Source organism: Aptenodytes patagonicus, chromosome 12 (genome assembly GCF_965638725.1).
Source record: "Aptenodytes patagonicus chromosome 12, bAptPat1.pri.cur, whole genome shotgun sequence".
Lineage (NCBI taxonomy): Eukaryota > Metazoa > Chordata > Aves > Sphenisciformes > Spheniscidae > Aptenodytes > Aptenodytes patagonicus.
The window spans coordinates 2,286,068-2,306,983 of NC_134960.1; the positions used below are offsets into that span (position 1 = coordinate 2,286,068).

The window sequence follows — 20,916 nt, forward strand, 5'->3', positions numbered from 1 at the left end:
GGGGGGAGCTGCCTTGGCCGGGCGGCCGAGCCGAGGCGGCCTTGTGAGGCTGGAGGGAGGGCCCGGGCCCGGCTTCGGCCAGCGCCTCGGGCTCGTGTTCACAGCGACGGCTGGAAGAGGCGGCCCCGGTGTGCCGGGCCATGCCAGGCAGCGCGCAGAGGCCTGCGGGCAGGAGCTCTGCCTGCTCGTACCGGTGCTCCCTGCCTGCCGAAGCAGGGCTCGGCTGCGGGCTCTGGGCCAGCATCGCCCTGGCCCAGGGTGGCTTTCCAGCCCCCCACGAGGCGCCCAGCCCAGGCCCGGCTGGGTGGCATGTCCCCTGCCCTTGGGTGGCTCCTTGTTGGAAGCAGACCATTAATTAATACAGGCGTCAGATCCCTTATTTACTGCCCAAAGGGTTCATAAACCGGACTTGAGATGAATTGAATCATTATTCAGCTGCTGGCAACCCCCTGGGGCTTAGCTACACGTTACAAGTGAACCAGCGCAGGGTTCTTCGGCAAGGCCTTGGTTTGGGTCGTTGCCACGTGTGAGCCAAGAGCCTTCACCAATTGTTTTGCTCTTCCCATGGTCAAAGGCAGGCACCTTTCTGCAGGTCCAAGTGCTAAATGGTTCCTGGCCTTGTTTCCGTCTGCAGCAGCACCTTCCCACAGCTTCCGTCATCCTTTCAGCAGGATTGTGGCTGTAAAAAGGTTTTGCTGACAATGACACTATTTTCTGAGGGAACATGTACTATGTGTTTGACAATTAATAAATGTAGTAAGTAATATTCCATTCTTAGGCCAAAAATCCCAGCTCATTACCTAGCGGCGCTGTCAGGAAGATTGTGTCTCCCGTAGAGCTCAGTTAAGAAGTTGCATGATTATCGCAGCAGAAATTGGCCTTGCTCTCCATAAGGCTAATTCACGTTCCCAACTGGCTTTTTGTGCCTCATATTTTCTCCACCTCTAATTGATAAAAGCCAAATGTATACCTTTTACAGCATTTTTGAATGCTTGTATTTAAAAAGAGCTTTTATTCCATGTTGGAATCGCACAGCTGTGAAAAATCTCAAAGGTGGGAAACGAAATGGACAAAACAGAAGTTAAACCTCAAAATCACCCTTGAGCCTGGCCGGGGTCTATGTCCAGGGCTTTGCAGAATCGCAGAGTCAGGACTGAACCATCTGAAAGCCAGAAAAACTGTACTACCGTAACAGCCTTCCTGTGTGGAAGAGCTTATTTGTGAAAGGGCTTATTTTAGGGTTTTATTTTCATACCTCATCCATGCTAAATACATTTTTAATTACTTCTTTAAACTTCTTTGCACAAAGCGTTGAAGTTAGGAGACTTTATTCTTCAATTACAATCCACACGGAAATCGGGTTATACAATGCCAGTGCACATTTTTATTACAATGAAGACAGACGTTAACAAGTGACAATTACTACAGTTCCATATGCTTTAGCAGATCCAGTAAACCAGCTGAGGACCAAAGGTTGCACAGAGAGACCCAAGTAAACGTGACAGAGATGACAGATGAGGCACAGCGCACCGGCCCCTGCGTCGGTGGGAGCGATCCAGCTGGTGCTTCCCTCCCGTCCCCAGGTCAGAGCCTTACAGGCATCCCCCAGCTGCGCGGGAGCACACGGGTCCCATGCTGAGCCCCGCCGAGTATCTGACGCACAGAAACCCCGCTGAAGAGTGCAGTGAGAGGCTTAAATAGCTCACTAGCAATAAATCTGATTTCGCCAATAGCTCCTAAACCAGTGCTGTCTTCTTCAGCTTTGCAATTAAAAATATAGTAAGTCGCCAGAAACTGGCACTCCAGATTCATCCCTATTTGATTCTTCTGCAGATTATTGCTCTGGGTTTCTGCAGAAATCCCCATGCGAGCCTAGGAAAGAACCTGGCAGAGGACAGGAAATTCTCCTTGCAAATGCTTCATCAACTGAAGCAATCTCCTTTCCTTGTTTTTACTGTGCTCAGACACCGTAAGGCCCTATAACAACATCACATACTTTTCAGAAAGGCATTCCACTCTTGTGAAAGATTTTTTTTTTAAATCTGCCATTAAAAATACCAAAATGCGACACTAGCTTGAGATCAATGGTATAAGCAAGAAAAATGAGACTGATTGAAACAAGGTATTTAAAAAAACCCACAACCCTTTTTCTTATTTAAAAAAGGAAAACTAGGTTTTAAGATACTACAAAGTTCAACAGTACAAAAATATTTACCTTTTCAAAATACCCAAGCCTACAATCACATAAAATAACTATCAACTTAATATAAAAATCTTCATAAAAATATGGCCACCTATATTTAACCAAGTCCTCAAACCTGTCCTACGCTGATATAAAGGCTTTGTTGAGAAATTTAGTTATGTCTAAACAGCTATGCTATAGATTAACTTTTTAATAAGTAAACCCAAGATTAAATACTGCTGTTATGAGAGAAATTCCAGCTTGAGAAGGGATGAGAACATCAGGGGTCACAGGATGATGGTTGCCTCATGCCACATTACATTTATGGCAAAAGAATAACTGCAGAAAATTAATATGAAAGTAAATAGTATTTCCGCATCCCAAAGAGCAGCTTGAAATAATTGCACAAATTCCTTGCATTTAAATGTTATAAAGCCTTATATTTGTGCTTGAACTTACAGGGAGAGCCTCATTCCTGTGCCAAGTGCCAGCACGAGACAACTTGCCACAAATTTCACATTAGAGAGGAGACAGTGTGCTTTCGTTGGCCCTTACAGAAGGTGAATCATTGCTAATTGTTATTTATGGAGGATAAAAATCAGTCTGCCAGGTCTGATAGACTTTATGTGGCCAAGAAGTGCATGCGCAGCCAATAAATAGAAAAATAAAAGGTATTACATTTTTTTCAAACTATGTAGTGTTCATAAAACAGTAGTAGCACAACTCTAAGCTCTACATTTGAGTTTTCATCCAATTTAGCTTTGCTGAACTTATAAAAAAATGCATACATAACCTGAAGGATTTGAAAAACAGAACACTGGCTTTGTTGGCTTTTTTTTTTTGTTTTGAAAAAACTGTGGTCCCAAATGAGCCCTTTTGTATTTTTAAGCTGCAGGTGAACATCTCCAGTACAGAACATCAGCTTTTTGCGAGCATCAAATCCCCTTTAAATTTGTAAATGGTACAAAGGTTTTGCAGAGGCTTTTGAAACTGCAATGAGCTTTCTCTGAAGGTACAAACCAATGTGGTATATATTCAAAGGAGAAATTAAATGCTTTGGAAAAAAACCCCAGAAGATCTAAAAAACTGCTTATGACAATATACCATGAAAAACCCGAAAGCTAAAACTGCATGGCACGTTTGGATAGGATCATTGATTTGCTAAAGCCCCCGTTTCTTTTGGAAGCGGGCATGGCCCATCAGAAGGTCAGCAAGCTATAGTCCTTACTCGGTGTTAAAGGCTTCCCCCTGTCCCCAAAGACACTGAACATTCATGAAGCCCAAGGATTTCAGCGGGCTCAGGCTTTATGAAAAAGCATCAGCTTTTACAGGGAGAAGTGGATCAGAAGTGGATCCCAGGTCCTGGGAAAAGCAAGCGACATCAAAAGATACTCCGATGTCTTGTTTAAAAAACATGTCCTTGCAGTGAAGTCTACGTCTGCTTTGCTACAACTAAATTCTGATCCCACTTAGTCTATCGGGCTTTGGTCACAGATTTCAAAGGAGGCCGGGATCTTTCCTTTAAGGACACGTGCTGAGATTTTCAAAGACAGACACCCAGCTCCCCTTCATCCAGTCAACACACAGAGAGTGAGAAAAAACACCAGCATTACATTTGCTATCTTTTTTTTTTTTCTCTCTAAGCAGCTTAGATTGAGAACCTGACTGAGTGGAGTCATTGCTGTATTACTCCTAAGGCTCATTTCTAGCTTACTCCTCGAATCAATCATGTTCAGCACGTGCAGGCCCCCATTTCTCAACAGGGACTGTATCTGCTGACAAACCCCAGGTATCAGAACACTGAATTACAGACTAAGAGTCCTACGGGAGTAGACAGCATCTGTTCAGTAAACTATGTATTGGGGTACAGTAGCACAGGGGATAACAACTATGGTGCAGTAGCATTTACTGTTGGGTTTTGTTTGTTTTCCTCTAGCAGAAAATGCATTTTGAGACGATCTTGGTCTTCTTTCAGCCCCTCTGAGAGCATGCATCTTTCTTCACAAGGGTGTTACCAGAACTTTAGGACTCTCCTTTGAATTCCTAGTGCCAGTGGTTTGTTGCCGATTTCTGAAACTGAAAACAAGTAAAAGACTGAGAAGCTAGACAACATTTTACTGCGTGTCTTCAGACACTTCTCCTTCCTAATTAGCACCGCTAAAATAACCATGTTACACTACCAATATAAACATTAGAAAAAACCCGAGTGCTCTGTAAAATATGCCTTTCCGGATGGCAGAAGCAGTGCAGCAAACACCACTTGGCACTTGACGTGACTGCAATTCAGTTACTTAGTCTGTTTATGCAAGAAGACTGCAAAGGGAATCTGGTTTGACTCTAGGATTTCTAGCTACAGTTCATCAACTGCAAAGCCAAAAAGCCATAGGGCAGAGATATGAGAAGTCCCTAATAGTGATAAAAAGCAGCATGCCCTTCTCAAGGAACCTGGCCTGAGAATTCTTATTCTGGAAGCATAATGACAGCTCCTTATACCGACCAGGAATTAGATACAGGCAATTCCAGCTATTGTTGCTTGTAAGGGCAAATTCTGTTCCAGTACAAATTCTCAGTAAGCTGGATAGTAGCTATGCAGCTGCACTTTGGCTAATTCAGTTTCCCTCTGCTGCTCCCAAGAGTTTTCCTCCCACGACAGTTAACTCGCCAACACTGGCCACCTCCACTGCACCAGCACGTGCACAGATTTCAGTGGAGATGTTTGCTCAGGGTACCTTAAATAGCAATCGTGGTGGGGCAAGAGAACTGTCACTGCTTATAGCTAAACAAAATAAACCAGGAGAAAAGCTGTCCTGGCATGTCTCTAGCCTCCCGAATTAAAGAGGCTACAATATTGAAATCCTGTGTTTAATTTGGAGCAGTACCTAAGAGTAATTTGGAGTTAGTACCTAACTTACACAAGAGTAAAGTGTTTTGTAATGTAAATCATCCTACTAAATGAATAGTTTAAATGAAGAGTTAAGGAGAGTGAATCACATAAAAGGACTGAAAGTGTTGGGGGATATGAAGCAACAGCCTCAAAGTGATGTGAAGGTCAGCCTTGATTTGCGAGTCCCCACTTTCAAGCACATCAGCTCTCAGGTTCGTTCAGAGATTCTGGAGAAACTGCGTAATGTCAATGTCTGTCAAATTAACAACAACAACAACAAAAAAATCTAAAGGGCACTTTGAAAGCTTTGATGTTTTGCAGTGAATCTGATTAAACATGTTTACTGATTGTGAAAAGGGACTATGTAGAAAGAGGTCCTGAATTCTTGTGAAGCATGGGATGAATGAAAGCCGCCTTACCATTTCACCTTCAGCATTTGCTCAAAGCTCTCAGGCAGGGGCTTGCCGTAACTCTCCGGGAGAAACAGGGTAAGGATCCCGATCAGCACAGTCAGGCTTCCCATTAGGATATATGGTAGGAATCTGTCATAGGCACCTGACAGAACACAGGACATGACACCAGTACTTATACGTCCACAGTCAATGAACTCGTGTAAAATTTATATTCCAGGCATCGCTGTAACGCAGAATTAATTTGGAATAATTAGCCGAAATCTTTGTAAATACCAAAGGTGAATCCAAACCTGAGCTACATCTGGTATCTGCTAGCAAACAAAGGGATTTTTCAATTTTAAAACTACAACGTACGCTCTAGGATGGTCACCACCTACCATCAGTTTCATGCCATCCCCCATGTTCATGCAGCAGCTAATAGGTTTTTTTGTACACTTTCAACTGGGATAGCCAACATCTTTGCAAGGTAACAGCTCTGCGGGGGTCACTGCTGGAGTCTTCAGTACTACACTGTCATCAGGAATCAAATCCTCAGTTAAATAATTCAATGTGAGGGAATAAAAATGCTCATAAGCAACCAAGCACTCATCAGCTGCCTGGGATTGTGCATCCTCCTGATCTTGTGCAAAAGAAAGGAAGAGACTGATGGCAGCTGAACGGGCTGATTTCAGACTAATGGGCCATTAACGGGGGAACCCTGAAATACCTTCCTTATTGCAAAGGGAGAAAGCATCAGGCCTCCTGTGACAGACAAGAGGCTCTGACCTTGGTCTACTCAGAGTATTATTTTGGACTAGAAGGCAGCGGCCCCTGCCAGCAGCCTCAAGCTAGTGCACAAGTATTTGTGCAGGATGCAAGATCTTCAAGTCACAATAGCACAGCAATGAAAAGGTCTTTCAGTACAGGGATTAGCTAGGAATTAAAGTATTTAAGGTAGAGAAAGTACTAAACTGGACTTGACAGCTTTATTTTTTAGTTGGGATAGAGCAGTGTGCTTTATAATGTACAGAATAAACTAGGATTAAAGTGAAGACCCCTGGGTATTTCACATAGAGCCAAAGTTTATGATTTGACCTCTTCTGTGTTCATCAGCTGGATGAACTGCAAGGTCCTAATTTAGCTGTAGCAAATATCAGCAGCTGATGAGTTGCTCCTAAAACCTCCTAAAGTTTAGGAAACTATTCTGATGACTGGAACAAGATTTTTTAAAGGCTGAGCCTATGGAAACCTGGGGGAGAAAAAACCAGCAGTAAAAACTTTATCCTGTCTACATCTCTCCATTACTGTTACCTGTGCTGCAATGGAGACCGAAGACCCCAAGGAGCATCACAGTCATGCTGTCCCTTTTACTTTACATTTGCACTGTACAAGTATGAAATAAAGACAATGTATATTCATCATTTTTGGTACAGTGTGTTACAGGCACACTGGAATGCAGAGGTGAGACAACACCGGTGAGTACAGATAGCAGTCTCCTCTCCCCTCTCCCGGCATGGTGAACCGGCATTAACCCCTTAGCAGTGCAGTACACCAGCAATGCTCTGCCGGAGTCAGCAGTCACACTCATTTTGTATCAAAGGTCTCAGCAGAAAGCAAAACTCGCTAGGTGCAGGGGAGAGCTGCATCGGGTCCTCCAGTGATGGCAGAAGGAAATAAATCACGTGCGAGTGAAAGAAACACAAGATTGAGCACTGGACTGAGCAGCCGGTATTCACAGATACTTCCACCCTTAATCCCCTAATCTCTGTCACCCTCTCCTGTCTGCAACATGAGGATCATTTCTGTGTACTTTAAAAAAAAAAATTAAAAAATTATCAATTAATATTTGTGCAGCACTCTGATGGTAATGAGCGTCAAAAAAAAAGCCTATGAGGAAATCAGTAATTCTGTTTACAGACCAAGGCATGAACAATATGAAAAAGCAAAATGAGTGCCTAGGTGCCTGGCTTAGTAACTCAAAAAAAAAAAAAAAAATCACTTCACGAAGGTCACAATTAAACACACTCTTGTGCTGCTTAATCTGCATGTTTTCCATGTATTGCTTTAGAGAGCACAGATTCAGGGGCTGTTTGGATTCCCTCCTGGTTCATCTGCTCCTGACATACCCATCTCGGGATGCGCATGAAGAGTACAATGCAATGAACTTCCTACTGGCGCTTACTTGCTAGATTGCTTCTTGTTACACTCTCCTGGGAAACTAACTGGCGTCCCAGGGGTAATACCCATTGCCAAGACGTGACCAATTATTATCCCAACCACTCCGCTTTATAAACACCATCTTTGTCTTGGACCAGCTCGGACCCGCTCCGGTGCTATATGAACGGTCCCTCGCCTCAATAAAGGACAAAAGGGCCTTATTCTTCTGTGAAACCCAAAGAGCTCCACTCCATTTCTACAGTGTGTAGCAGTGAACTCAGACCCGAGGCGAGAGAAGGGACTTAAAAGGCAACAAACGAAGGGACTTAAAGCTGAGCCTGCACTGCCGAAGCTCAGATAACTTCTCTGGGCAGTAGTGTAGTGCAAGGCAAGAAATGCAAGATGTCTCACCCAGGTAAACAAAGTAAGGAGCAATGATGCTGCCCAGCCTGGAAGCCGTGGAAGTAGCTCCCACTGCCATGTTTCGCACTAGCGTTGGGTATAGCTCCACATTGTAGACATAAAGCATTGAAAATGCAGCTGTGATGCCAAATTTTCCAACCATCACCAGGCCAACAGACAGGACGTTAAAATCTGGAGGAGAAAAAGTAAAATCAAGGTGAATAAACAACCCCCTGTGCTTATTACTTGTATTTCTTCTACATCCCAAAAATCATATCACTGTTTTTTTCCTAGTGGTGGTGATTTTGTTTTTTTTTTTTTTTAATTACACAATGTATTAGCCCCATCCCTAGATGACTTGGCTCCAAACTTCCCACTGAGTGTAATGCAGATGCTCAGGTTATTTTGTACTTCGCAGATTTTGGTCCTCTCCCAGTAAAACAGCATTCTTGAAATGGAACAAAATTCTGGATTATACAACAACAAAGCACAAGCTTAAATCCACCCCTTTTTCGCAAAAACCTGCAGAGGTTTACACACAGTGAAATCTGGCAGACTTGCAGGTTTTTTTAGCCTCTATGCACATCCAGATAAATCACAGTACACTTTTGGCTCTCATTTTACAAGCTGGTTCCCCGGACTATAAAAAGCTCAGTAATTTGACACAATAAATGAGAGCCGTGCATGACTCAGCATATACATATGCATATAAAAAGAAAAACACGGCTGCAGGTGATCAGCATAAACTTGACCTCAAATTCCAAATTTGATCGTGGTTTCCAGTAATTTTACGGAACTATTAGATAGTACCGTAAAATACTTCTAACATTTTATATACTTAAGTCATGTATTGAATCTTGTACCTGCAGGAACCAGCTGAATGAAGAGGACAACACCTCCCCCTAAAAACAAGGTGCCAGATAAGGAGTAGCGCCGAGGGAGGGAGCGGAGGAGTAGCCAGGCAATCACGTAAGCTGGAACTTCAATAACAGCCGAGAGAAAACAGTTGACGTGGGCATTTCCATGCCAGTTTGGAGTGCTGAGGGACAGGCCAAAGTAACCAACCGACGTGAAAAACCTGAGAAAAGCAATGAAACCAAATGATTCCAGGCGGTCTCTGAACGCCTCCAGTGTTGCCTCTGATGTTGTTACAAAAATAGAATGTCGCAACACATCACCACAGGCATCGTGGCTTAAAAAAAAATCTCAGTGGCAACCCCATCTTTCTAATTCTGCCATCCCTTCCAGTGTCATATCCACAGCGGCTTGAAGAGAGCTCTGATTTCTCTGTCCCTCCTGCATACACTATACCAAGTAAAAGGCTTTGTGGAAGTTGTTCACAAAGGCTTTTCACTGCAATGGACTCATTAACGGCACAATGAAATAACTCTTGAAAGCTTCCCATGCCAACTACGTTCCTACTTGTAGCCAACGCCAGTGACAGGATCTCCCACCCTCAGCAGTTCCGTTATATCTTATTTAATCTTCACAAGAGAGCTGGATGTTCGGGTTTCAAATCTCAAGAGTGCCTTACTATGGCATGCCAAGTGTGCTAGCCAGTTCCTTTCTGCTGGGGGTAATAAGTACAGAAAAGGGTCCCGGTTTGTCTATACGGTATTATTGGGTCCTCATTCCTCGTGGCTGCCCAGGCAGGGACCAGGATCTCACTGAGATGGGCACTGCACAGAAACAGAACAAAAACGCTGGCCATGGGTCTGGTTCTTGTTATGTTACTGAGTTGATGCCTCTGCTTCAAGAAGGACATTTCTCTTCAAATAGGGATTATAGAGATGGGAGCTTCTTAAAAAAAAAAAAACAACACAGCAGCCAAAAAGCAACAGAATTTAAAATACACAAGTTGTTAATACCGTTTCCTAACTATTTTACATCTGAGTCGAGGCTACTGTCTCTATACTCTTGTGTATTAATGCAGTGCGGGTGCAAGGACATTGAGGGCTGTGTACTGGCCAAGGACCGTGTGCAGATGGGCTCCGAGGCTGAGACTTATTATTTAAACCTGTGGCATGTGCCCTCAAATCAGAAATTGTTCTATTGCCTGGGTACTGTAGGAATACACATTTCCTTACCACAAAAGTAATGACATAATAGTAATAGTTGCAATGTTTCGGGTTCGAAACAGGTCCAGAAGGATAGCCTTCTGCTGCTGCTGAGGCTTCGAATCCTGCATCTGAAGGAAAAAGGAAAACAAAACCAAAAAAATTCCCACACACCTAAGAGCAAAACAACCGCTGCATACCCACAAGTTTGGGCAGTTATGAAGTTACGACTCTATCAGGGGTAACTAGCCAGCCCAAGGGCCGCTTCTGCACCAGGGAGGGCAGTCCTTAGGTAGAGCTTGTCTCTGCACCCAGCTGTAGTCCGCGGTAGTTTCCAGTTTTTTGTTAAAAAAAAAGGTGTCACTGAGACACTGCACCATGCTGACTAATTAAAAAGGAGTATCAGCTGACAAGAAAGACGCATTAACACTTCCTTAAGGATCTAACACAGTACTTCCAGGAGTAACCTCATTACCAAAGGCATTTTTCTGTGCACTGTCCACTCAACTCTCTTCTGTTCAACCTTCACAAACGGTGTGAAATAAATGCAGAAGAGCGCCCAGTGTTGCTGCCTGCCTGCCGGCGCTCTGCCAGAGCTCGGTGTGGTGGCCAGGGCGCATCACAGGAGCATCCACCACCCCAGATCAGAGACGGAAGTTCCAGTTTGAGGCTTGAAGCAGGAATTCTTCTGGATGGCGTGAGGGTGCCCTTCTGCCTGCATGGAGAACCCTCGCCCTGGCGAAGCCAGTACTCATGGCCAGGCTTCCCTCCAAGTCCAAAGAGTGAACTGCCCTGGCCCTCCCTATGGGGCTACCCAGGAGATTTCCCTTCCTAGAAGAGAGGATGGTTTCTGAGGAATGTCTTTCTAGCATTCCGAGGAATGTCTTCCTACTTCAATCGAGGACTTAATGTGCAAACATCATCCTCAGGCTTTTGTGGACAGACACTTCGGCACGCACGATTCCCTTGAAGTAAAGGACAGCTGGAGCTGCTGCTTGGTCTCAAAAATATGCAGGAGTGATGAAAACTCATGTGCTGGAGCCTGAAAAAGTCATGTCCAGTACGAAAGACATCTGAACTCTGGCTGTGAAGTAAGGAAAGTGCTTTTCCGTGATTTCTGTAGGATGAGCTTCCCATAGCTGCAACACGCACTTGAATTTACACTAGAACACACACTTGGAAAAGAGATCTTCAGCAGCCCAACCAAAATTTAAGCATGACATTCAAGAGATGGATCCTGCCCGCAGGAGGTGGAGCACGCAGCATCTCTCTCCTGCAGATACTGCAAAGGAGCACGCGGTGCTTTGCTTTCTGCTCTATCAGGAGACATAAAATGCAGGTGCTAATATAACGCAGTAAAGTAAGATCTGACATACAGACACGCGGTCATTGCTGACGCAAGGCTGGAAGCATTGCTGGTTTCTTTGTACAATAACAATGTGCCTCTTCAGCAGGAGCTCCGGAGAGGGCAGAGCCACTAGAGGGGGAGATGAGCACAAGAACCAGCCGTCCTGCTGCGGCTGTGCTGCTCCCCGGCTTGCTGGAGGACTAGGTTTGTGCTAGGCTTTCTCCTTTTAACCAATAAATTTGAAATACGAGAAAAAAAAGGCCTGCGGAAGAGCTTATTGTTCTTCACTGCCTTTGCTACAGTCACGCTTTTCAAGTGCCCTTTTAACACTCAGGGGCTTTGACTTGGTTTGTGCAACCTGAGGAGTCCCTTGGGGCTCCATGCAGCCCCGGCACACGTGGGTGTCGATTCAGGGTCCCCTGCGCAGCCCCCCGCGAAGGGCTGCTGTTAAACCGCAAACCGCTAATACTGCGCCAAGCTGAAATGGGGACAAATGCATCTTCCTCAGGTCTTCTCAGTGCCCGAAGGATGAAGCAATCTGGGTCACCCTTGCTCTGAAAACCACAACCAACCACTGCCGAGGAAGAGAATTTTACCATAAAAAAACCCCAAACAAACAAAACCCCCTCTGGCTTCTCATTTTGAACTCGCTAACCCAGCACTTACCTCACGCCAGCAGTCACTGCCAGCCTGTAAGAGCCGCTGGTGCAAACCATTTCTCTGCTGGCATTTCCCAAAAAGTCAACTAGCCAAAGGGGGAAACTGCTGGTGAGGTAAAGTACTGGGACGTATGAAACATACCTCTGTGGTGTCGAAAAGCACGGCTGGGGCTGGAACGCCATTTATTTTTGCAGCCTTTCGGATAATAACTTCTGCCTCCTTATATCTTCCCTGGGAGATCAGCCACCGAGGGGATTCAGGAATGATCCTGCAATAAGTTTCAGAATAAATGACTCAACGTTTTCACAAAAGTAAGAAGTTATTAAAAACACATGTATCATTTTTATGAGTTACGCTCTCATCTCACAGATTGCTTGCAGCAGAAGCCAGTCAGCACAGAAGCATATGGGCAATGTAATTCACAGATTTGTCCCACTGGGATCAGTGGGAGAATTCAAATACATGGGACGTGTTTATTCTCGTGCTGAAGTAGATGCACACGTGGTCCCTTGTCCTGGGTGGTTGTTTTTTAAGGAATAATTGATGTCCACCAGAAGAAAACAGATGTCACCAGATAGACAGCAAAGATGGGGGTAGCTTAACCAGTGTTGAGCAAAAATATTCTTAGGAAACTGCACACGATGTGGAAATGCTTTAAATACGCACAGGGTATATTTAAAGGCTCTGTGACATAGGAATCTTATATACAAGCCTCACAATTTTACCACAACTCTGAGGCAGGCTCTCCCAGGCAGAGGACAGTGGCAGTGTCCCCTTGCAGTTGATGACATTTTCTAATCAATTCCAGGCATGCGTTGAGTGAATTAACACCAAACACAGGACAGAAGATCTCACCTTTCCTTAACTAAATCCTTTGATCTTAACAGATGCTACCTTCCTCCCTTTAGCCAGCAGCATTTTTTCCTCTCCTTGGAAAAAAGCAGGTCAGACACTCCTTTTCTGATGAACTCCCTAAAGGACTGACCCAAAGCCATGTCAACGGTTTTCAGCGTCAGATGATTTATATCAGATCGTTCAACCACTAATGTGAATTTCTGTGAGGTGAGCTGTCTCCACTGCTCTTCTTTGTGGGCAGGCTGAAGAACGCAAGACTGCAGAGACAATGCTGGGAACCTTCTGGAGAATTTGGAAGAGGAATGAATAAAAGAGCAACTATGGCACGGAGCAGTGGGATGTGCAAGTCACATCGCCCGTGGAAGCAGGGGGTCAAGATGCCCAAATGCCAGCTAATACCAACCTGCCTCAGCACAGCTTTGCCGGTGCACTTTGATCCCCATCTACCACCACATTAGCCCCAGACTGGAAGTGCCATCCGTGGAAATTTTTGGCATGCTTTACGATGTATGCTCTTGAAAAGCACCGAAATTCCCACCAAATACATTTCAAAGCAGGACTCCGAAGCCATGCCCTGGGGACAAATTTCATGTGCCTCATAGTGCCTGTTCTGTAGCAGACATCTGAGAGGCTTCCACCCAAAACCAACCTCCCCAAAGAGCAGCTGCTTCGTGCAGAGGGAAATGCCACTGTGTTGAAGGAGTTTGAAACTTTTCAAGTTAAAGCAAATTAACCCTTAAATAGAATCAGACTATCTTTAAAGTCAGATGATAGCAGAGGTGGAGCTGAAAACCATTTTAAAGGTTTGAAGATAAAAAAAAAAAACCAAACCAAAACCATCAGCAGAGACTTCTGACAAGACTGAGATCTGCAGGAGGTCTTTTAGACTATACAAGAGTGGGTCTAAATCACTTAATTGTGATAAAAGTTATTAATCTCATCAGTATAACTGTTTCAAGATAATAGGAAGAAAGGAGTTCCCCAGATAAGACTAATATGAAAGGAAGGAACTCTTTTTGTTGCAAATTATCCTTATTTTAAGAGTGTGAGTGATACCTTGCCTTTTCCTTCCTATTTTCTAAACACCTATCTCTTCAGAAAACCACAGATGACCAAGGCAGCAACGGAACAAGCATATCTGCCCTTCTTCAACGCTTCTGTCCAGCTGAGAAGAGCAGGGAGTTTTCCTAAACTGTTTTTTTTCAGTCCCCCAGGGCAGAGCATCCATGGGCAAGTGAGGGTGCACTTACCTGCCCACCAGTGCATTAGAGCAGAGGTGGGTGAATGCAATGGAAAGATGAAAGAAAACATAGACTCAGCCACCAAGAAGACAGCGTGGGATGGCTCAGAGGAGCAGGGTAGGGAAGAGCCAACCTCTGGCTTAGCCAGACAGAGTTACTATGGGCTGAAGGAGCTCACAAATCAAAGTCCTGCTCCAGCAGCCAAAGGAAAGCCTGGGAGGACACACGGCTCCTGGCACGCAGAGCCTAAGGGAGAGCTATGGTGAGCTCCTGGCCCGGTGAGCTATGCCCGCAAACACCTCTGCTTAACGGCATGTAGTGCAATGAACTGCTTAATGACATCAAGTGCGATAAACTGCCAGCTGCTGCGTGCCGAGTGAACGGGCTCAGCCTTTCACTGAGATTTTAGTACCAATCAGCAGGTGAATCCGCATTTACAAATGGCTTAAAGAAAAAAGCAAGGAAGAAAAGTTAGAATGAATCGCCCAGTGGTACTATGGGGGTAAACCTAGAGGTGGTTAACGGTGTCCAGTTAGGAGTCAAATACAGAATTCCCAAGCTGCTCTGGAAAGCTGGTGAAAAAGTGGCTTCGAGCACAGGGCCAGCACCAGCGAGGCTCTGCAGGTAGTTAACTTGACTTAAAACTGGCAAAAAAAACCCAAACAAAAAATCCCCCCAGCTCCCGCCTCAAGGCAAAGCCTCCTCACATGGCAAACAGGGGAAAAAAAAAAAAAAAAAAAAAAAAAGAGGAGAAACGGGACCCCCCCGCCCCCGACACCCTGCCATTACCCAGCACCCGGCACGGGAGAGCATCAGGCGGGGAGGGGAGGTGGGGAGCGTGGCCTCGTGGCGCGGGGGCACTCACCACCAGAGCGGGATGCAGAACAGCCCCGGGACAGTGAGTGCCAGCAGCAGCATCCGCCAGTCTCTGATGAAGTAAGCAAACAGTGGCAGCAACATGTAGCCAATTGCAAAAAATATGCAAACTCCTAATGTAGAGAATATAATACGAACTGATTTGCCAAGAATTTCTGTTCCTGTTTAAAACAAGGGAGGTTGGATTAGCATTTTAACTCTTTCTTTTCAATCATGACTAAATACTTTACTGCATTTACAAAAAATTAAGCTAAACAATCTTAGAAAAGAGCAGTTTCTCTTATAATACTTAAACGGACACTGCCAAGGAGTAATGATCCAAGAGATCATCATCGTCATCACAGTGCTATTAATCTGGTGGGAGGTTCCTCCAGATTTTTGTTGTGCATCTCCCCTGGAGCTGCCATTGAAGCACCCATGAGACTAGCACCATTCGGGCTCTTCCAGTGCCCCAGCAGTCTGGCAGAGTCTGATACAAAACAGGTTTCAATGCTAAACATAGTTGTAACAGCAACATCTACGCAGTTTCTATGTTATTACCATCAGTATCTGCTCACAAATCTAGCAGAGGATTCAGAGACCCGCGGTTCAGCGAGTTCTCTATTGCAAAGGCTGGCAAAGTAAAAGAGAAACAGCTGACAGTGCCCTTTTAAAGAAGTCGTCTTGTTCACATCTGCCGGGAGTTTACATCAGCTGGGAACAGGAAGGCTACCATGTGGAAACACACAGTGAAACATGAACCCTCTGTGGTTTGCTCCAAGGACACTGAGATGAAGGAAACCCAGTACTGGCTGATGGAGCGCCCAGTCCAGCTCCCACCCATGGTCAGAGGCGGATGCGAGTGCAAAGGCATGAAGCCGCTGCGGTACCGGCAGTACCGCAGGGACGGGACCGAGCCTGCTGGTCAGCTAGTGCGTACTTGAAAACAGGCTGAGCTTGGAGTGAAAGAGTTTATGTCACATTTTTTTGTCCTCTGTGTCAGCCTAGGAACGTGCACCCAGACAATTAAAGCAGCTCAGCCGATGGGCAGTAACTTGAATGTATGTTTAAAGCCCAAATGTTGCTTGGCGCTGCAGTACTTCCCCACAGCAGCAAGTCCCATACGTTCCAGCTGCATTAAACAGCTCATAATGTCCTCTCCGCGTGGGAAGGACTGAGCAGAGAGGATTTCAGTTATCTCCATTAGCCTCGCTTCCAAAATACTGAGCTCCACGACTGTACACTAACCCCAGCCAAACTATTGGGTGAACTGCAAGAGTTGTGAGGAACTGAAGAAGCTTCACTCCTCCCTGGTCCTCTTCCCTGCCTGGCAAATCGGCTCCTGTCCTACCCAGCGGTTTGTGGGATGGCAGACAAGACCTGGGCTGCTGTGCTGCCCTGCAGTGCCAGCACCAGCGATAGCAACGGTCACCCACAGCACAGCACGGACCCACCCAGTACAGAAAAGCTGCTGGGATTATCGGGGACCTTCAGATGAAGGAGTGAATTCTGTTTGCTTTGATTAATGCATTGTCCGAGACAGATAAGGGGAGGCATAGGGAATGGCAGGCAGACTTTCAGGAGGCTTCCTGACACGCTCAGCTAGGACATAGCCTGCTCCCCCACTTAACCCATTTGGGATTTAAGATGCAGTTCATTGCTGAGCACTTCTGGAGGAGAGCAGGTCTGTGGACAGCAGATTGACACGGGATGGAAGGACGTGGATTTACAGTGAGGGGGGAACAAATTTCACGTTTATTTTTTGGAACAGAAGGCTGGAATGTGGGGCCGGCACATCACGGGCTGTAGGACACAACCAGGGAAGATGCCACCTTCTAACAACGCTACTGCTCCAGTAGCCAGGCAGCAGTCAATGAAAGCATCCTACAACCACTGCGTCATGTACAGCCTCGTACCATCTTAACATCTAGTAATAAAAATTGAGACTGTTGTAAGCCTTCAGGAGCACCTAATTTCTTTTCCAATAAAATACCTAGCCACTGCTTAACAAAATCCACGGACGCCCTCAGGTCCACCTCGCTTCTCTTTGAGCTCTCAGCCCCGGGTCTACAGAGCTCTCCTCTCCATCAGGAGCACCATGAGGGCCATAACTCCCACAGTCTGATCTGGACTCACTTAAAAAGCAAACTACACTGAGCGAACAGGAGGGTCTTAGGAAGTCTGGAGAGTGTATTTTGGTTACGTAGCATGGTAAGAACTCCAACATTTAATATTGCAGAGAAAGTGGAAAAAATACCCAAGACAAAAAAAATTCTGTTTGATAGCTACATGAATTTTCATTTTAGAAACTTGGAGTAACTGAATAAAGGCACAGTGAGAAAGCTGAAAATAAGAACTCCTAGGGATTGAAATGGTGTGTGGGGATAAATTATACTGTCTTTCCCTACTGATTCCTCTTGATTAGGCTCTCTTGGGAGAGGTCTGATACTTGAAACATTGGTTTACACCTATTAAATGTTACGTTATAATTTGTGGCAATCCAAAGCCAATATGAGATGACATCTTTCAACTACAATTCTCTTCTCTCCTGCCTCTCCTCCCTCATTCTGCTGGCCAGGAAATAACAGTTCTGGAACGCTACCAGCATGCCTTCACAAATCTACATGGTGTTTTACAGTCCCAGAACTTGAACACAACAGTTTTGAGCACTGAAAACAACCGAGGCCTAAAGCTAAGGAAAAATGCTGCAGGGAGAAATTTCACAGGACATGGTTGGAAAAAAAAAAAAAAAAAAAAATCCCTCTACAGAATTTCACCAACAGCTCAGGGGGAAAACTATTCTCATGAAGGTGGGCAGCAATAGTGCAAAGGGCAGGAAGAGCCCGGGTGGCTGAACACGCTGGAACAGGGTCTGAGCTACGCACGGGGAGGCAACACAGGTTCAGACGTTGAAAGCTGGAATGACAGGAGAAACCTGTGCTCAAGCGGTCACTTGAGAAAAAAAAAAAAACACTTGGGGATGGAGGGTGCCAGGGCTGCAGCACAGCCAGCATCAACGGGGACTTTATATGTGCCACCGTCACTGCTCCCCTCCCGAGCGCAGGTCACAGCCCTGACTGCTGTCGGACGAAGCAAGTGAAGTGTCTCCAGTGCATCCATAATCAGGATGGGCTTTCTTAACGAGTTGCTTTTCTTTTTGTGGGTATATTCCCCTATCCAGCACCTCTGCTGTGTGTGGCTTCCTGGAAGCTCCTGGGTTTGCCTTGCCACGGGCAGAGGTCGGGGCACTTGTCGGGGCACGCCAACCATGCAGCTACGCAGTGTAGGGTGGAAAGGACCATCCTCCATTAGTGCCTCCCTCCTTACCGATGATGACAGCTGATGACTCACTTAAATTAGAAAGCTAATGTCTAAGTTATTTGAAATTAATTCTGCCCTTAGTAACGGCCTCAAGGCTGCCGGGGGAATGGCCAGCACGGCGAGTGCCCGAGGCACCTGCCTCTCTGCTCCCAGGGAGTCATCGCTGCTGCAACAACTCTACAGAAAACAGGATGGCAGAAGAGACAACCCAAGGGGTAAAGTGCCCTAAAACTGCAGCCGTGCAATTAAACAAACCTAATGTTGCTTCGGGAGACCCAGTCCTATCTCTCAGCAGTGGGGACATTTGGCCAGTGGGATGCTTTGGACCCCCCGCAGCTTTGCCTCTGCCAAGTGCCGAGGCAGCATCCTGATCTGCATCCAGCACTGCCCCACGTTCCTGGGGGAGCTGCGGAGTTAAATTCCTGCCTGATCAGATCCCGCACCCCCATTAGAGGGACTCCGGCTACACAAATCCCATGTGCTTCCAAGAGGATTTTCAGCCAAGCCAGCACTCCTGACCCAGCGCCGTACCTCCCTGCCTTCCCACGGCGGGTGTTCGCTCTGGCTCCATCAGCTCCACCCAAGAGTTGACTACCAGGACGGAGGGAGCAGTGCTGATGGCAATGGCAAGGGATCTCCCTGCTGACAGCCTGACCTACTTAATCCTCCCTCCGCCACTCGCACTCACAGCGGTGACTCACAGCTGCCTGGGGACACAATGCCATATCCCCTCCATAGCACTGATTTCATATCATGCTCTTCTGCTCTGTTTTTTCCCTGTTAAAGCCTCACGTGGTAGGAAAGAGCAGCATTAACTATTAGTATATGGTTTTAATTTAGACTAGCTCATGTTACGATCTACAAATTGTAATTTGGTACCATTGGTTTAAAAGCTGACATAAATGTATACGTGCATACTTTAAAGACAGCTCTTGAAAACCCCAGCTCCTCCCCGAGGCCCGCGTCAGTCATCCCAGTAATTCACCCGTGCAGTTGCCTTTCCTGAAAACCCCGTGACTAGCGAGAGACTCTGCGGGGTCCCCTTCCCCATGGGATCCCCCCTTCCCCGCAGGGTCCCCGGGCAGTGACTGCAGCTGTGCAGCCTCCCCAAGGCCACTGGCTCTTTCTTCCTACACTCCCCGCAGAAAACAAAACGAACCTTGGCCTCTAAAATTAGGGACTTTATCACTAACCTCGCCACCGAGCGCGGTGACTATGGCTAACGGGGCTCTGACACCCACCAGGCTCCTCCGCCCCGGTCCCCCCATGCGTTCGCTGTGCCTGGAAACACTGGTTTGCTCCAAGGCTTTGCACCCAGGCATGCACCGACCCCTCTGCAAAGGGGCGGAGAGGCAGGGAGGAATCCGAATGCCTTCTTATCTCAGACCTGCTTCTTCTGATAACAAACCCTGAATACTTCCTGGAACATCTCCAAAAAGGAGGGAAATGGATGTTTATTTAGAGGTTTCCTGGTCTCATCTTTTCCTCTAAACCTGTAGAAAGCGTAGGCTTGAAGTATCCAAGAGCAAAAAAACCATATTGGCCTAAATTAGGAATTGTACCAGTGAGGATTTACCGTTGCCTAATTAAATGATGCAGGTTCAGAGGGAAAAAAGCCAAAACAGTACGTTAAGCAAGCATTTAATCTAATGCAGACATATTCATACCCAGTATGAAGGCCACCACGTAGTTAGAGATCTGTCCCATCCCTACTATGAGGAAGAGCACTGTGAACATCTCCCAGCTGGTAGAGAAGATCTGCAGGAAGCTGAAGCCAGTCTGCACTGCCATCGTCAAAAAAAGGATATTCTTCCTGCCAAACCTTTTGCAAAAGATAAAGGAGATTATTATTGAAACAGCATTTATTTATGGAGCAGGGCTATATAAGAGAGCATGAGGGAGCACAAATATCCAACCTCAAGAGATGTAGCTTAGAACAACCTGAAGTTTCATTCATTTTAAAGAATTTTATTTATCATTTTCATAAGCGCTAAAAAAAATAAGTAAAATTTCCAAGACCCAGGAAATAAACCAAGAAGAAAAATTAAGAGCAGAAACTTCAGGGAGCCACTAGACAGGGACTAAAGAGACTAGACAACAGTACATAAGTGAGAGACACCTGAAGATTGCAAGCCACGCAGCCGAAAGTTAGGAAATGATGGTGTTTAGGCTACTGGCGTCTATACATTGCAACATCATGACACTCTGAATCTGTTAAATAGCTTTATCAACCGGTTTCAGTCTCTCCGAGTTGCCATATTGCACCGTTTCTCGCACCCACTTTGCATTAGAAGTACATAGCATTTTCTTATGGAAAGGTAAGAGCAAGCTTGCGTACGGGTTTGCACGCCCGCGTGCTGGCCCAGGGCACGCTGCACTCTGCACGGATGCTGCACGGGCCGCATCGCCGGTGTCCTGGTTTCGGCAGGGATAGAGTTAATTTCCTTCCTAGTAGCTGGTGCAGTGCTGTGTTTTGGATTTAGGGTGAGAACAATGTTGATAACACAGCGATGTTTTAGTTGTTGCTAGGTAGTGTTTACACTAGTCAAGGACTTTTCAGCT

The 20,916-nt window shown here is 45.9% G+C and overlaps 1 protein-coding gene across 2 annotated transcripts in view; it reads right to left on the minus strand.

Moving 5' to 3' along the window:
- Window positions 1-1,311: 1,311 nt before the first annotated feature.
- Window positions 1,312-20,916, minus strand: part of SLC22A4 (solute carrier family 22 member 4) — a 28,680-nt gene continuing 9,075 nt past the window's right edge. For both annotated transcript variants that reach the window (XM_076349863.1, XM_076349861.1), the window contains exons 3-10: window positions 20,022-20,176; window positions 15,044-15,215; window positions 12,224-12,350; window positions 10,105-10,205; window positions 8,881-9,095; window positions 8,027-8,209; window positions 5,486-5,621; window positions 1,312-4,258 (exon numbers count right to left, since the gene is read on the minus strand). In XM_076349863.1, coding sequence (XP_076205978.1) covers window positions 4,183-4,258; window positions 5,486-5,621; window positions 8,027-8,209; window positions 8,881-9,095; window positions 10,105-10,205; window positions 12,224-12,350; window positions 15,044-15,215; window positions 20,022-20,176 — 1,165 coding nt within the window. In that variant the 3' untranslated portion in view covers window positions 1,312-4,182. The remainder of the gene's footprint in view (window positions 4,259-5,485; window positions 5,622-8,026; window positions 8,210-8,880; window positions 9,096-10,104; window positions 10,206-12,223; window positions 12,351-15,043; window positions 15,216-20,021; window positions 20,177-20,916) is intronic.